General features: G+C 36.8%; 2 protein-coding genes across 3 annotated transcripts in view; both read left to right on the top strand.

Annotated features, from left to right (window-relative positions):
- LOC134740477 (type II inositol 1,4,5-trisphosphate 5-phosphatase) lies at nucleotides 1–2,700 on the top strand. Its single transcript, XM_063672954.1, has one exon. It carries the CDS (start codon nucleotides 91–93, stop codon nucleotides 2,653–2,655), a length of 2,565 nt encoding a protein of 854 aa, XP_063529024.1. The 5' UTR covers nucleotides 1–90; the 3' UTR covers nucleotides 2,656–2,700.
- A 5,854-nt stretch (nucleotides 2,701–8,554) lies between these two features.
- Nucleotides 8,555–17,880, top strand: part of LOC134740491 (stathmin) — a 53,374-nt gene continuing 44,048 nt past the window's right edge. The window contains exon 1 of one of the 2 annotated variants that reach the window (XM_063672988.1): nucleotides 8,555–8,795. In XM_063672988.1, coding sequence (XP_063529058.1) covers nucleotides 8,777–8,795 — 19 coding nt within the window. In that variant the 5' untranslated portion in view covers nucleotides 8,555–8,776. The remainder of the gene's footprint in view (nucleotides 8,796–17,880) is intronic. The other variant, XM_063672990.1, reaches the window with a different exon arrangement.

Raw genomic sequence — 17,880 nt, 5'->3', positions numbered from 1 at the left:
CTTGAGAGAATAGAATTAATTGTATGTGAACGTCAATCATGTGAAAACGATAAATATTTAATGCGAATCTAATTAAGTTTATGAGACAAAATGAATCACGACGATATAAAAGCGGTGGTGCAAGAAAAGTTTCTGTCGAGCGAAAGAGTTACAGCGTTTTTATGCGACGCCAAAGTCTTGCAGCCGGAATGGGTAAACAAGGACAGAATATTAGCTATCGTCGAGTACGGAGACGAGAAGGCAGTGTTCTGCCTGTACACGTCGTGCTACCCACCTAAATCTTTCACGGATTTATCTATAGAAGTCGTGCTACCCGTAGACAGCAGCTTTAAATGCGAAATAGATAACAAGCCTTCTGACCCTGAAGCAGTGCTGTACCTGAATCTCCAGTCTCGTAGTAATAAGTACAAATTTGAGATCGCAATGACCCCGCACGTCGATTACTTCGTCGATGACCTCTTTAGAGGAATAGAAGCTGTGAACAAGGTGCCAAGGCAGCCGGAATTTGTCTGGCTTAAAAAGTATAGTGGAAAAAATGATGAGGACATCATCGCTGAGAGTATGGTTGTTCCTCGACGTAACGTCGCGCACACGCTTAATTCTGCGCCTGTTGCCATCCGAGAAAGCTTAATCAAGAGGAGGATGTCAGACAAGGAGTCAGACTATACATTTACGAAACAATTTACTGTGTTTTGTGGAACTTGGAATGTTAATGATAAAGCTCCTGTGATTCCCTTGAAGGGATGGCTGTGTGTGGACAAGGAGCCTCCGGACCTGTATGCTGTGGGTTTCCAAGAGCTTGATCTGTCTAAAGAAACATTTCTCTTCGATCAGACACTCAGGGAAGATGAGTGGTATGCAGCTGTATTAAATTATATTGATCCAAGGGCTAAGTATGTAAAAGTTGAAAAGGTGAGACTTGTTGGCATGTTGCTGATAATCCTTATAAAGGAAAAATATATACATCATGTCAGGAATGTTGTGTGCGACACAGTAGGAACTGGTATCATGGGAAAGATGGGGAACAAGGGAGGAGTCGCTATTAGACTTGATCTGCACAGCACCTCCTTGTGCTTTGTGAACTCCCATTTAGCTGCACATGTTGAAGAATATGAGAGGAGGAACCAGGACTTCAGGGACATCTGCAACAGGATGAGGTTCACACAGCCAAACCAGCAAGCAAAAGCCATCAAAGATCATGACCATATCTACTGGTTAGGTGATCTAAACTATCGAATTACTGAACTAGATCCAACAAGTGTGAAAAAGTTGGTGGATGAACGGAACTTTGTCACCGTCCTAGAGTTTGATCAACTGAAACAACAACACAAAAACAATCAGGTCTTTGTAGGATATACAGAAGGTACTATCAATTTTAAGCCCACTTACAAATATGATCCTGGGACTGACAACTGGGACTCCAGTGAAAAAAACAGGGCTCCTGCCTGGTGCGACAGAATATTCTGGAGAGGAGAGAATGTGAATCAACTGGAATACCGAAGCCACCCGGCTCTCAACATCAGTGACCATAAACCTGTGTCTGCTATATTTAACTCTTTTATCAAAATTATTAATGAGGAAAAATATAAAAAGGTGTATGAGGAAGTTATTAAACAACTTGACAAACTCGAAAATGAACTCATCCCACAGGTAAAAGTTGACCACACTGAAATTGACTTTGACACAGTAAGATACCTAGAGCTCCAAGTACGAACCATCACTATAACTAATATAGGAAAGCTGCCTGTAGAATTTGAATTCATTAAAAAGTTGGACGAGACAAGCTTCTGTAAAGACTGGCTGATAGTGGAGCCATATAAGAAATGCATATGTGCAGATGAGGCATGCGAAATTCAACTTAAGGTACTTATAAATAAAACTTCAGCTTGCAAAATGAATGCAGGAACTGATAAATTGTATGATATTTTGGTGCTGCACTTATTTGGTGGGAAAGATATCTTTATTACAATCAATGGGACATATCAGAGGAGCTGTTTTGGTTGCTCCATAGAAGTTCTTGTGAACCTGAACATGCCTATACGTGAGGTGCCTCTAGGTAAACTGATTGAACTTGAAAACAAGAGGGATCAATGTGTTTCAAACCAGTCAACATATTCAATACCAAAAGAGATCTGGTTTTTAGTTGATCACATATACTTGCATGGTTTAAAAGAACCAAACCTGTTTGAACAGCCTGGTTTACACAGTGAGGTACTTCAGATCAGGGATTGGCTGGACAGCGGTTCCGTGGATCCGATTCCGGGCAGTATCCACTCTGTAGCAGAGGCGCTACTATTACTACTAGAGAGCACCGCAGATCCGATTATTCCGTACAATCTACAAGCTGCCAGTCTCCGAGCTTCCGCAAACTATTTACAATGCAAGCAGATAATTCTAGAACTACCTGAATTTAGGAAAAATGTCTTCTTATACTTGTGCGAGTTTCTACAAGAAGCACTTCAACACAGCGCCGAGAACGGTCTCGACTCGAAGACGCTATCAACTTTGTTTGGTTCGATATTTTTAAGAGACAACCCTAATCAAACGCAGGAGCCTCAGTCGAGGATAAACAAGCAAATTATTGACAAGAAGAAGGCCCACTTTGTTTACCATTTTTTGGTAAATGACCACAGTGACTTAATATTTTCTAGATAATTTCTCTGACTCCCTTGAGAGTACATCGTCGCTATACTTACTCAACCTCATATCTGCAACAATCATTTGATGGAAATGTCGCTTTTCTTTCATTCGGAATACGGGTGTATTTGTCATCAAATGAGTGTTGCAGATACGAGGTTGAGTAAGTATAGCGGCGATATGGCGCCAAATTTGTCATAAGGATGTTACACTATGCAGTATACCGATACAATCCCTTTTCTTGGCTATGTATCCATCAAGATACTTATTTGTTTATGTATTTTTGCACATAATTATTTTTGTCTATTAGGGGCAAACGAAGCTTGTACTCAATGAATTATGAAGAAAAGCAATATGGGATACCAAAGTCGGCGTCTTTGTAAACAAATGCGGATACGCATGCCGCTCCGGTGTGCGAACGAGACATTGCTATATACGGCTATAGCGCTGTCTCGCTTACACACCGCAGCGGCATGCAGTTTTTCATGTTGTGTATCTAAAACGCATTTGTATGTTTGCTATTTTAACAGCCCATTTGGCCTCGTTCATACGGGATTAATTAAATAATTGGATTCAATTGAAAGTCATTGCTCTAGTTGTGTTGATACATTGCAATGTGGGACTAGCCAGTAGCCATTATTAACACAATAATCTGCTATCGCCCATCGCCATTATTCCAGTGAAAAGATGATAATTGACAATACTTTTATTAAAATTTCCTTTCTCATTCTCAAGAATGCTAAACCGAGTTCTGACTGTTCTGAGGGCCTAATGTGAACCACTTCGTTCGTTCGTCTATTTGCCTCTCTATCACTAGTATATTAATGATACACAGGCAAATATACGAACAAAGCTATTCTCTGTAGGCCCTCCACTTTTGTCCTGCTCCCTAGCATCAAAGATAGACATAACTCCGCAATAGATGGATACAGTCTAAGGAAAAAACGTGCCTCGAAAATCACGAAAATTTGATTCTCGATCAGATGGCGCAACTACCTTTGGCCTACTCTCGTATAGAGGGCGTTGACGGTTTCGTTTGTTATTTAACAATTTTAACGCATGTCAGTTAAAGAACATGGTTAATTTTAACGCATGTCAGTTAAAGAACATGGTTCAAAAACATATAAAAATAATTAATGCAAATAATAGAAATCATTTATCCATTTTTAAATACATTTTATCGTATTTTTATAAATCTTCATTTTTAACTTTAAAGTGTGTCGATAGATGGCAGTGAATTTACTGTGTTTACAAAATGTACTGTGACAGTGTCGCTCTTTCCTATTATATCCTGTTTGCTAGCATTTTTAGAACCCGCATTGGATTGTAAGCAACACTGTAGGCTTAGCACAGGAGCGCAGCGACGATATCTCGCGAGATAAGACTACCCCTCCCTCTGATTAATAAAGTTAGAAAAAGACAGGTAGTCTATTTCGCGCGCGAGATATTGTCGCGGCGTTCCTGTACTAAGTGGAATCACTGGTAGAATGCTTTTAGTATCATTCTTGTGACGAGATAACTGTAGAATGTATATAACTGGATTTGTGACGTCTTTGCCGTGACATATCTAAGGACGGGCCTTACGGGCAATAAGAATGGGGCCAGCGGCCAGGGCTATAACCGCGAAAATTTAAGTTCGCAATTGCGGGCATCTTTTTCTGTCACTCTAATTACGCCTTCATTGGAGTAAAAGAGAAAAATCCCCGCAATTTCGATTTTTGCGGTAGGCCCCCAGTATAGCGGTGTGCCACCGCTACAACGCGATTGGTTGATGAGTTCGCATCAAGCGCACGATTGGTCGCAACTAATTACGTTAGACTGCACGATTTGGCTCGTATTCGAACTGAACTAGCACCATTCTTAGTGCCTGTAAGGCCCGTCCTTAGATATATGTCACTGGTTATATAAGTATTCAAAGATAATAGATATTTTATAGTGTTGTATTTTAAATTATAAGTATTTTAGGAATATTCTTTTTCAAGTGATTCATTTTATTTATTCAAATACTCATCATGTTTCCATTAATTAGAATATTAATTTATTTTTGTAATTAGGAATAGTATTTAACGTTTTGAAGTAAATTTAACATGTCGACATTATAGATGTCGCTAGGCGATTTACTAAAATCTTGTTCTTAAAGCAAAAATGCATTTTAAATACAAATTATTTCTTAAAACTCCATAACAAAATTTTGTTAAAGAATATTTTGTAATAAAATTGTCGTATTAATTAAGAGTTCTTAGAAAACAGTATGAACATTCTTTATATTATATTATATAAACATCACACAAACATGCAGTTACATAAATGTAAAAAAAAAAAAAACATGCAGCCTTTTTTATGAATATGAATATTTATCAGACAAAAAGTATGCATCCTTTAAGACTTTATGTCACAATTATCACAAAATTATTAAGGCTAATTAAATGTAATGCAATACTGAATGTAATCAGTTAGACGCCGATATATCTAATGTCTTTCTTACGCATTCATTTTAGTTTACTGTCAACTATAGTTGTTCGCAACATTATGGGTTAATTAGAGACCTTGTGGCAGCGTGCTTGGCCCATGACCTAATAATAAATCATACTTGGTATTCGCAGACTTTTTAAACTATATGACAAGTTGCTAAATAAATATCGACAGATGGCGCTAGTAGTTATACAGAATTATTTTATTAATTGGTATATTGCAAGATATGTATATATTTATATACACATTTGTATGGCTATTTACTTACAATTGTACCTACAACTTTTTCACACAGTGACACTTAAAAAAAAATACTTTTTCACCTCAGCAGCTCGAACAAGCCTACTTTCGTCACTCCCTGGAGTGAGGAAAGTGCGACTTTCCTCACTCCAGGGAGTGAAACAATGTAGCTTTTTAATTTAGTGAAGGCCATGAACTTCATACTTTTATTACATCTTTTCTTACGATACGGTACGGTACGGTAAGGTACGGTACGGTACGGTACGGTCCGGTCCGGTCCGGTCTTGTCTCGTATCTTATCGTATCGTACATATTATAATACTTTTTTTTTTCTGTTTATTCTGTGTAATTCGAAATACATTTTAACCTTTAATATGTTCTCACTACTGAGGTGAAAAATTATGTGTGCAACACGAGAGCAAAGTTATTTTACATCTCGTGTTTTTAAATCCCTCGCTACGCTCAAGATTCTACCTTAGAATCTTTCGCTTTCTCGGGACTCAAAATAAACACTCGCAAGAAAAAACAACTTTCCTCTCTTGTTGCACAAATAACTATTGTCAAATACTTTTCCTTCACGATACACAATTCATACTTCACGACGACAACTCTTTCGTTTAAGGCTATTTCCAAAATAAATATTGTTAATAAACAATAACTATTTAAGGACTCACTTAGCATCGTTAATTTTACCTGATTTTCATCATCTATTTTTATGCTAAAATAGGTACAGTCAGCAATACTATTCGCTTAGCACCTTTGCATACAAACTTCTATGCATGCACTATTCTCTGCAGCTGACTGTACATACTATGATTATTGTTTAGGGCTACCGCATTTAATTTCGCCGCTAGGGGCGCTAGTGTAGATGGAGTTCTTTCAAAATGTCAAGAAGTTTTGGGGGTTTCAAGCGTTTTTATTGGAAATTTTCACTCCTTATTCACAATTGTGATAAATCTTTGTTCATCTTTTATTAATCATGGTAAACAATAGATATAGCTCAATAAATGTTAGTGGTTTAAAAAAAGTGCCAACTAAAATATATGCAAAATAAAACAGGTTGTAAAAATGGCACATTTAGACGTTAAAATACCTTTGTGTATATTAGAACGTATTGATTTTATAAAAATAAGCATAGATGAATTTTGAGATCTGTTTTTCTGGACCTACATCTACAGTGGCGCCAACTGGTGAGCACAAAAACGGTAGCCTTCATGGTGGTGGAGAATGTTTTCTATACGATACATAATTTTATTGCGTGTCACTGTTAATAGATGGCGCTACTGGAAAAGGTAAATTCATAGGATACATATATTTGTTTAGTGATTTAGTACAAGGAAATATTAATTTTATAGTCATACTTAAGTAGCATTGTATTGTACATATTTAAAGGTCAATATTGTTTGACTATTAGTTGGTGTTAGCTGAGCTCTCATTGTGTACATTTTTATTTACGAAGTTTGTACATATTATTTTTAATATGCTTAATTTAATTAATGATTTGTCTTCTATGATAATTTTCGTATAACTTGTAGGAATAATCGTAAAGAGAACGGGTTTTTATATACTGGGTGAGATAGGCAGGTGGCCAAAATTGGAACTAACGCTGTATCATACAAATTTTACATTCGCCATTGATAGCAGCGCCACGGCCGCCTGCAAATAGGAACATACAACGAAATTACCGTAGTCAATAATTATTATTAAAATTGTGTTTGTATTGTATCTTATCGTGTTTCTGTGCGCGTTTATTACTTTAAGAGCTTGATTTACTTGCATTTATCTGATTTTTCTAAAATTGACAATTAAAAAAAAGTTGTGGAGCTGATAAAGGCGCATTAGGTACATTTTCCTAATTTGAGTTGGCTATTGCAAAATTGACATATTCTGAATCTGACTATAGTGTTAAGTGCCTCAGAAAAGTACTTCCAGACATGAAGTACAGAATACTAGATTCGGACCTAAAATTAATGTGGAAACAAAGAAGTTATGTGTTTTTTTACAGAGGAAGCAATGGCCAGTAGCGTAAAGCTTAAAGTAGTTTTCTATGTAATGTTGAATGTAATAGAATTTGAAACGTATACTGACTTAATCCATTATTTATACGAATGCCAAATAATTATCTAATTATTATGTAATCAGTAAAATGCACCAAGTTACTTATAAACTGTAGGTACTATTTTAACAATGTATACTATTACTATATCGTGCTAAACTGTTGTTTAATATATTAAATTATTTATTTAGAACTAGAAATTTGTATGGGTATTATTTTGAACCTTTTTATTATACTAAATTATATATTGTCCTTCTGTCTGTCTGTCACCAGGCTGTTCTCATGAACCCATTGAACCGTGACAGCTAGACAGTTGAAATTTTCACAGAATGATGGATTTCTATTGCCGCTATAACAACAAATACAAAAAACCGGCCAAGTGCGAGTCGGACTCGCACACGAAGGGTTCCGTACCATTACGCAAAAAACGGCAAAAAAATCACGTTTGTTGTATGGGAGCCCCCCTTAAATATTCATTTTATTCTGTTTTTGTATTTGTTGTTATAGCGGCAACAGAAATACACCATCTGTGAAAATTTCAACTGTCTAGCTATCACGGTTCATGAGATACAGCCTGGTAACAGACGGACAGCGGAGTCTTAGTAATAGGGTCCCGTTTTTACCCTTTGGGTACGGAACCCTAAAAAGTACGGAATCCTCGGTGGGCGAGTCCTACTCGCACTTGTCCGGTTTATTTAATTATAAATATCAAATGCGCTCAAGTCATAGACATAGTATATTAGTATACTTATACAAAGAGGATATAATAATTTAATTCTATCTTCAAGTTCATCAAGAGTTAGTATCTACGTATCTATCAAGTTTATACTTCGAATAAATACATGCGACTTTCGCTAGATGGCACTAAGATCGCCAACTGAAGTGTAACTGAGAAGAATGGTTTCTTTCCATAGTTTGTATTGTAACAGCTTTGAAATTTGTGAAGTTAATAATACAGAAATACATTTACACAAACACTTTTGCTAATTAATATACAAGCTTTAAGTAACACCCATAGAAATACCTAAAAATTATTTGTACAGTTTCTGAACGAACGGCTTCATAGATCACAGGTCGATTGCGTTCGAACATAATAGCGGCAAATTTGATTTGGGCCAATCATGACGCAGGATGCGACCGTTGTGTCAAACAAAAACTTCATTGATGAAAACATTGTGGTGCCTATTTTACTTCACATCCTGCCATTCTTCCGTTTTAAATTCGGTTTCTGTTATAACGGTGCAACAGAAGTTGAAGAGTTACCGCAGTTATTAAATAGACATTTAAACAGCATCTGCCGTGTGTTCCAAGTAGACGCGACTTCGTGCTTAAACAAATAATATTTGTTTTTGTTCTGTGCCAGACAAAGCCATGGAAGTAGAAAACAAATGTGAGTACATTTATTGCATTTGTTTGTGTGATGAACACAGATATTTGTTCCTGAGTCATGGTTGTTTTCTATGTATATAAGTATGTATTTATCTATATAAGTATGTTTATATCGTCGCCTAGTACCCATAGTACAAGCTATGCTTAGTTTGGGACTAGGTCGATCTGTGTATGATGTCCCCAATATTTATTTATTTATATTTTTACCCCTTATGCTTATGGTTGAGTTTTTTGATAAATATATTTTGCGTTCTGGAAAACCTTGTGCTGTTGATATAGTATTCATTCGCTACAACAGGTTTTATTTGTTTTCATGGCAGCAGTTCAAACAGTTTAAAACTTTCTTTGTTCTTTCTAAAATGTATGTACATGTTAATTAATTTCAATGGGTATTTTTATTTTGTCTACAATTTAGTAAGCATGTTTATTCAATAACTGTTCTAGGTTTCTTTAATTAATATTATAGATACAGTCGGCTACAGAGAAAAGTGACCCCCCCTGCATAGGTTTATATGCAACGGTGCTAAGCGAATAGTGTTGCTGACTGTACTATAAGTAGTTAAACACAAAATTTACCCATAATATATATATCTGTAAATATTTTTAGTAGTTTAATTTATTTTAAGATCAAATCAGATTGGATATGAAGATGGTGGCAAAGGAGCCCTAAAGGATTTTTTGTCTTTGATCAGGTTTCATTATATAAAAATATATGCCAAATCTCTTTTTTTCCAATTTCCACTGTATACTCAAAATGATTTTTCTTTAGAAATAGCTCCTTCTGCAGTGCTCATGTAAAATTAAACTGAACATATTTATCAATTTATTTTTCTACCTATAGTTAGTAAAATTAAAACATAACTACCTTTTTTTAGGGTTCCATACCCAGAGACTCCACTGTCTGTCTGTCTCCAGGCTGTATCTCATGAACCGTGAGCTAGACAGTTGAAATTTTCACAGATGATGTATTTCTGTTGCCGCTATAATAACAAATACTAAAAATAAAAATAAATAAATAAAAATTAAATAGCCTTTATTTGCTGAACAAGGAATTTCATTTCATTTCATTTCATTTATTCATATACAATAATACATTGTGTTTGAATGTTTACATTATTAAATAAAACATGCAATATTTACAAATAATTTACAATTAAATAATTTCATTTACAATTATACAAAATGTCAAAATAATACAATATGTCAAAAATAAATAGGTAGCCAATAGTCGAATCATGATTAAAAGTCAAATAATAAAAGTTAAAACTCGTCAACGCTGTAATAATTTTTTTCCAACAGAAATAATTTCAGTTTCGCTTTGAATTTCTTGTGACATGTCATAGATTTAAACTCGATAGGCAACTTGTTGAATAGTTGCACATTATCTCTCTATTATCTCCCATCTTTTGAATTCCCTGCCTGCTTGCCCTTCGGCAAAGGCCTCCTCCAACCTTCTCCACTCTCTCCGGTCCGTTGCCACTCTGCTCCAGGTACGGCCAGCTACCTGCGCGATGTTGTCGCCCCATCTCATTATAGGTTTCTTCGCCTTTCTTTTACCTTCTCTTGGGTACCATTGGGTTACTCGCTTGCTCCATTTGTCTGTAATACTAAAAATAGAATAAAATAAATATTTAAGTAGGGCTCCCAACTCCCATACAACAAACATGATTTTTTTGCAGTTTTTTGCGTAATGGTACGGAACCCTTCGTGCACGAGTCCGACTCGCACTTGGCCGGTTTCGTTTAATTATTTGTTTAGCAATTAGTGAGTTTTGGTTGTCACCTGACAGTATCACTACATAGTATAAAACAAAGTTGCTTCCTGCTGTCTGGATGGATGTCTGTCCCTATGTATGCTTAGATCTTTAAAACTATGCAAAGGATTTTGATGTGGTTTTTTTAATAGATAGTGATTTATATGTATAATATGTATAAAGTTTATTTAATTAAGAGTTACATTTATTGCAGCAGTAAATCCATACTATAATATTATAAATGTGAAAGTCTGTCTGTCTGTCTGTGTGTTACCTCTTCACCCTTAAACCGCTGAACCGATTTAATTGAAATTTGGCATAGAGATAGTTTTTGTCCTGGAGAAGGACATAGGATAGTTTTTATCCCGAACATCATCCCTTAAGAGGGTAAAAAGCGGGGTGGATTTTAGATAAATAATGAATTGCCTGATAATTTGTGTGCATATGCTCAAATTAAATGATCGCCATGAGACTTTATCCAGGCGCTATGCTTACTTTAAGCTGCTTTATGCTGCTGTTACTAAGTCCACGCAGACGAAGTCGCGGGCAAAAGCAGGGGCGTAGCTAGAGGATATGGCGCCCGGGGCAGTCACCAAATTTGCGCCCCCTGACGACTGACAAAAATTTCCCTGCTGCTGCCTTTTGCCCATTTTGGCGCCCGGGGCACTTGCCCCCTCTGCCCCCCCACCCCCCCTAGTTACGTCACTGGGCAAAAGCTAGTGTGTTAATAATTAGAACTAGGTTGTGCTGTTTTCTATACAATACAAAATCAGTCCCAGGAGCATTCCCTAATTAGAACCAAAATGTTGTGCTTATTCAGTATAGTAGAACACATGTTTGAAGTGCTATTGGTTCAGAATTTAAAAAGAAAAAGAAAAATTTTAGGGTTCTGTAACTTCCGTACCCAAAGGGTAAAAACGGGACCCTGTTACTAAGGCTCCTCTTTCCGTCTGTCCGTCCGTCTGTCACCAGGCTGTATTTCATGAACCGTGATAGCTAGACAGTTGAGATTTCCACAGATGATGTGTTTCTGTTGCCGTTATAACAACAAATATTAAAAACAGAATAAAATTAATATTTAAGTGGGGCTCCCATACAACAAATGTGATTTTTTGCCGTTTTTTGCGTAATGGTACGGAACCCTTCGTGCGCGAGTCCGACTCGCACTTGGCCGGTTTATTTTTATGTAGTTAAGAAGTCGTTGCTAACGGTAATAAAAGTCCCTTAAGATTTGTAATTTTTTTTCTCAATGTTGTGAATTTGTATCATAATTCATAATATTATTCGGCTACTTTATAAGATTGGGATTTGGGACGATTTATCGACTCCTAAAAAAACCGGTATTGTAGTAAACATATATCACACCGAATTTATAAAAAAATTGAGTAGGTACCTACAAAGTCACAGCCGTTTAAAAAAACCGGCCAAGTGCGAGTCGGACTCGCGCACGAAGGGTTCCGTACCATTACGCAAAAAATGGCAAAAAAATCACGTTTGTTGTATGGGAGCCCCACTTAAATATTTATTTTATTATGTTTTTATTATTTGTTGTTATAGCGGCAACAGAAATACATCATCTGTGAAAATTTCAACTGTCTAGTTCATGAGATACAGCCTGGTGACAGAAAGACAGACGGACAGCGGAGTCTTAGTAATAGGGCCCTGTTTTTACCCTTTGGGTACGGAACCCTAAAAAATGAACATAGTCGACAAATAAATCATGAGCGACCGTTAAACAAGTTGGAGCCAGTCGAGAAAGTTCTCTTTTTTGTTCCGAATTTAAATTGAGCCGTTGGAAGTAAGGCCGGTGCAACCGTCGCGTTGACTCATCCTCACTTTACGATGTTCGCTCTATACCTATACCTACCCACTCAATCCAAGAGACAACATCCAATAGGTACTCCGTACCATAGAGTAACTTATACTAGAGCGGTACTGTCATAGTAAATTTTGTAACCCCAGTAAATACACTGCCATCTGTCGACACACTTTAAAACTAAAAATGAAGATTTATAAAAATACGATAGAATGTATTTAAACATAGATAAATGATTTTTTTTATTTGCATTAATTATTTTTGTGATTTTGACCCATGTTCTTTCACTGATATGCGTTAAAATTGTTAAATAACAAACGAAACCGTCAACGCCATCTATACGACTGTAGGCCAAAACTAGTAGCGCCCTCTGAACGAGAATCATATTTTCTTGATTTTCGAGGCACGTTTTTTCCTTAGACTGTATCTATCTATTACGGAGTTATATCTATCTTTGTCCGTACCCATTCATAATTTTTAACAGACTTCAAAAACAGGTAGAAGTTCTCCATTCGGATTATTTTTAGGGTTCCGTATCCAAAGGTACCCTATTACTAAGACCTAAGACTCCTCTGTCCGTCTGTCTGTCACCAGGCTGTATATCATCAACCGTGATAGCTAGACAGTTGAAATTTTCACAGATGATGTATTTCTGTTGCCGCTATAACGATAACAACAAATACTAAAAAGTACGGAACCCTCGGTGGGCGAGTCAGACTCGCACTTGTCCGATTTTTAATGTCGGTACGGTAGGTATGTTCATCGATTACTAGTGTTGGCAGGAACGAGTCTTAAGTGTAAATTTGAATAATTCGATTGAGTCTTAAGTACCGAGTCGGGTCTTTATTGAGTATTTTCTTAAGTGCGACTGTAAAGGACTCTAGCCCTTTTCAGTTATTAATGATAACGGGGTTTGCCTATGAGCAAAGAGGATATAATAAGATAGAGCGGTACTGTCATAGTAAATTTTGTAACCACTGTAAATTCACTGCCATCTATCGACATACTTTAAAACTAAAAATTAAGATTTATAAAAATATGTTAAAATGTATTTAAATATGGATAAATGATTTTTTTATTTGCATTAATTATTTCTATATTATTTTGACCTATGTTCCTTCACTGAAATGCGTTAAAATTATAAATAACAAACGAAACAGTCAACGCCCTCTATACGAGAGTAGGCCAAAGCTAGTGGCGCCATCTGATCGAGGATCAAATTTTCGTGATTTTCGAGGCACGTTTTTTCCTTAGACTGTATCCATCTATTATGGAGTTATATCTATCTTTGCGTATGATTTAGGTATACAAACATCGCGTGTTCCGTGTTCTTCCTGTACCCTGTTGCGTCACAGCCTCACTAGCGAGCCATCAAGTCCTTCATCGATTTCTCTCTCAAGGTTGTCTGGAGCGGGACCCCGTTCCGTAAAGTTCTACGCGCCCTAAGACCTGGCTAGTTGTTGTCGCTTACATAACAAACCCACTGGTAAACCATTGTACATGTGACCTATGTCCTATGTGTTGCAATAGGGTCTCTAGTGTTTGACATAATTATTGAAAGTCATAATGTAATGATTGTCATATTATCATTAGTCATAATTTGGTTTTTCTCAGAAACGCGTAACTTTTCAGGATTGCCATAAAACAAACCTAACCTAACCTATCTATAGGATAACCCGAGGAAAATCCTGAAAAGTTAACGATTTCAGAATTATGACTAATGATAATATGACAATCATTACATTATGACTTTCAATAATTATGTCAAACAAAGGGACCCCGTTGCGATAGTAGCGCATAGAACAGTGCGCCATAAGGCCCAAAAGTATCTCACTTATATATTTTTATAAGGCTAAGGCTTTCGTCCAGTCCGCGGCTTTAGTGCCCGACCGAAGCCGGATTTATTACCGAAACCGAAGGTTCGGTTATGCTCTAGTCGAAACCGAACTTTCGGCCGAAAAATGATTTTTATGCCGAAGCCTGTCGAAACCGAAACACTAAGCACTACCGAAAATATAGTATTGGCGATTGGCCGAGAGGTTCGGCAGTTTTTTGACCGAAACATGATTTTTATGCCGAAACCTATTTTCTATACTTACAGCCAGTACAGTATGGCGACGTGGGTACTTGAGGCACTTTCTGTACTATAGCAGGGGAGCTGGCGATGCTAAATGTGTAGTTACTCGAGCGTCGTAGAGACCTATTGTAATCGAATGATTAGGTGATAGGAACACAAAAAGGTTATATAGTTTTCTTTTCCAGCGAGCAGGAAAGCATCCCAACAGATTTTTTAAAATTTCGGGTGGTTGGTGGAGGGTTAAAAAAATCGTTAAGTAGATTATGGATTTGGTCGTTTTGGTCCAAGTTAATGCTAAAATTATTCTATAACAATCTGACAATCATTTGTACGGATTTCCTTAATCTGACGATCCCAATCTTGACGCCCGATTTTCACATTGTAACCGTCAGATTAAGGAAATTCGTACAAATAATTGTCAGATTTAGTAATAGCACAATAATTATAGCATTAGCATTAGCATTGTAACCTACTAATATAGTCTTGTAGACAAAAATATGGACACATGGTGTCTAAAATAAATATTTTTATTTTTCATTTGATTTTCATTAATTTAGACTAAAATGACCAATGAATCCACAATCTGTTTAACTTTAGTTGGTCAAACCAAACTGTCAGTAAATAAGAACAAAAAAAACTATACTCATCCTTTGATATTTGTGCTAGTACTACTACTAGTGTAAGACAGAGATAGTATGATTCTCTCTGTCTATTTTTGAAATGAGACAGTCCTTTGACAAACTATATTTGTTTAACCCCCCACCAACCAACGGCTCAACATACACGGCTAAAAGTGGTTAAGGTAGACTCTACGGGGTAGCAAGATATCACTCGCATCTTAATCTGACGCGCTCGAGTAACTACAAAAATCCCCTCTTGGGCTCCCCAGCCACTATGTGCTCGGTAAGCTGAGTGAATGATATGCGTTATGCGTTGTTCTCTCGTCTTTAAGCCCTTGTTACAATACGTAGCTATTTTTACCGAGTTGGCTTGAACTCGCTCATTGTCACCAGATGTCCCTACATGGTCGATTTATTTTATTTGTTCGCTTTAGCCTGATTATTTCCGTCGTAATGTTTAAACGCGTTATAGTATTCTCTTTTAGTTTATTTTGTACGATAGGTTTGCTTTTTTGTATTTGTAATAGAACGGTTGTGTTATGAGAGAAGAGTTTTGTTAATAATAAGGTAGTACTGGTAGTCAGCAGCATGTATGTTTATTTACATCACACTTGCGTGTAATATTTATTTACGATACAAGTGCGGAAAAGAGGAAATTCGAAACGAGTGGCGATAAATTAAAACACGACCGCAGGGAGTGTTTTAAATCTACACGAGTTGCGAATTACCTTTTCGCACGTGTATCGTACAACGTTTTTCAGTACATACGGCCCTTTAAATTTTCGACATATGCACGAAAAGTGCTCTTTTACGCACTAGTGCGAGAAAGTAGCACCATATGTACTGTAAAGAATTTTATGCCACGCAAGGATATAGGGCGCAATAGCCGTCATATGTCGCAAAGGAGTACCTAATAATTATATTTTTTCGGAATAATTCCAATAAGGCCTAGTTTCCTCACAGGGTTGGAAGGACAGATGGCAGTGTTTTCGTAAAAACGAATGCCTGCGCATTGGCGGATCCGACTTAGCAACCTAATCCAAGTATTGACTTGGATTAGGTTGCTAAGTCGGATCCGCCCTGCTTTAGGGTGTAACCAAGAAAGCGCTGATGAGGATGAGAATTATATAAGCAGAAAATATAATTAGGTTCGAACCCTTTCTGTGTTGCGTTTAATGACAGTATACACGTTCACTGTATTGTTTCTCTTTCTAACAAATATGGTTGCGAGAAAAAGAAGAAAACAGCGAATTTGTATGTTTATAAAACGCATCCCTGATTACTAGTTAAACGTGAATGTCGATCATGTTGTCCGAGTATATGGATAGCTCTGTTTATGGTCAGTCGTGAAGGCCGACAGGAAGATGTCCATGCTATTATATTTTAATTATTTGGGTGAATCAACTTTTTCTTGTCACTCGTTGTCATAGTTACGTTCTCCTGGGTCACTCTTAAAACGCCGATTTTATGGTAATTAAAATAACCAAACATGCATGCATTTTTGTGGTAAATATAAGGCCTTTCCACTGAGCTACCACTAATAAGCACGTTTGTGAATCGTTATACAACAACATTCCGTCTAACAAACTGTGCTAATATTGTCCACTGGCTGACGGGACACAATAACAGCACAGATTAATAAATAGTTACTACGTAACAGATACATCATTCCCATACAAAAGCGAAAATACCTACTCTATAATAGCCTACAAAATCTTAATAATAATACCTGCTGCTCAGGACGAGAAGAAATGTACCATAAGTATGCGCACAAAGAGCCGAGACTGCCTTACTCGCCGTGCGAGCCACGTGCCAACGCGTCATCGTAAGAATGCGCTAGGGTTGTACTGTTACTTATGTTATTATTGTAATAAAACGAATGTTGCGAATCAACTATATTTTATATTAGTCAATCAAATATTTAAAAACAACACTTATAATACCTGACTCAAAAAACTCCTTAATTTACGATTTATCTACTTATGTTCAAATAAATAAATAGTGACAAAATTCATAAAGATAGATTTTAAATACTACTCACCTTTCTTCGTCTCTCGGAAATGAAAAAACCGGCCAAGTGCGAGTCGGACTTGCCCACCGAGGGTTCCGTACTTTTTAGTATTTGTTGTTATAGCGGCAACAGAAATACATCATCTGTGTAAATTTCAACTGTCTAGCTATCACGGTTCATGAGATACAGCCTGGTGACAGACGGACAGCGGCAGCGGAGTCTTAGTAATAGCATAGAGTAACTTATACTAGAGCGGTACTGTCATAGTAAATTTTGTAACCCCAGTAAATTCACTGCCATCTGTCGACACACTTTAAAACTAAAAATGAAGATTTATTAAAATACGATAGAATGTATTTAAATATAGATAAATGATTTTTTTTATTTGCATTAATTATTTTTATGATTTTGACCCATGTTCTTTCACTGATATGCGTTAAAATTGTTAAATAACAAACGAAACCGTCAACGCCATCTATACGACTGTAGGCCAAAACTAGTAGCGCCCTCTGAACGAGAATCAAATTTTCTTGATTTTCGAGGCACGTTTTTTCCTTAGACTGTATCCATCTATTACGGAGTTATATCTATCTTTGGTAATAGGGTGCCGTTTTTACCCTTTGGGTAAGGAACCCTAAAAAAACGACAAATTTTCTTTTGTTTTTTGACTTTTACACCCATCTACTGCACAATAATTACGTGGTTTCGGTATTTCGAAGCGTAAGCGCGGGAAACGTGCGGTGCGAGCGCTCAGGCGGGCGTTCGGCGGCCCTCTGTCGATTATATCGTCGACGATACGCCGAGCGGTA

Source organism: Cydia strobilella, chromosome 4 (assembly GCF_947568885.1).
Source record: "Cydia strobilella chromosome 4, ilCydStro3.1, whole genome shotgun sequence".
NCBI classification, from domain to species: Eukaryota; Metazoa; Arthropoda; class Insecta; order Lepidoptera; family Tortricidae; genus Cydia; species Cydia strobilella.
This window is presented reverse-complemented; position numbering and strand designations above follow the sequence as displayed.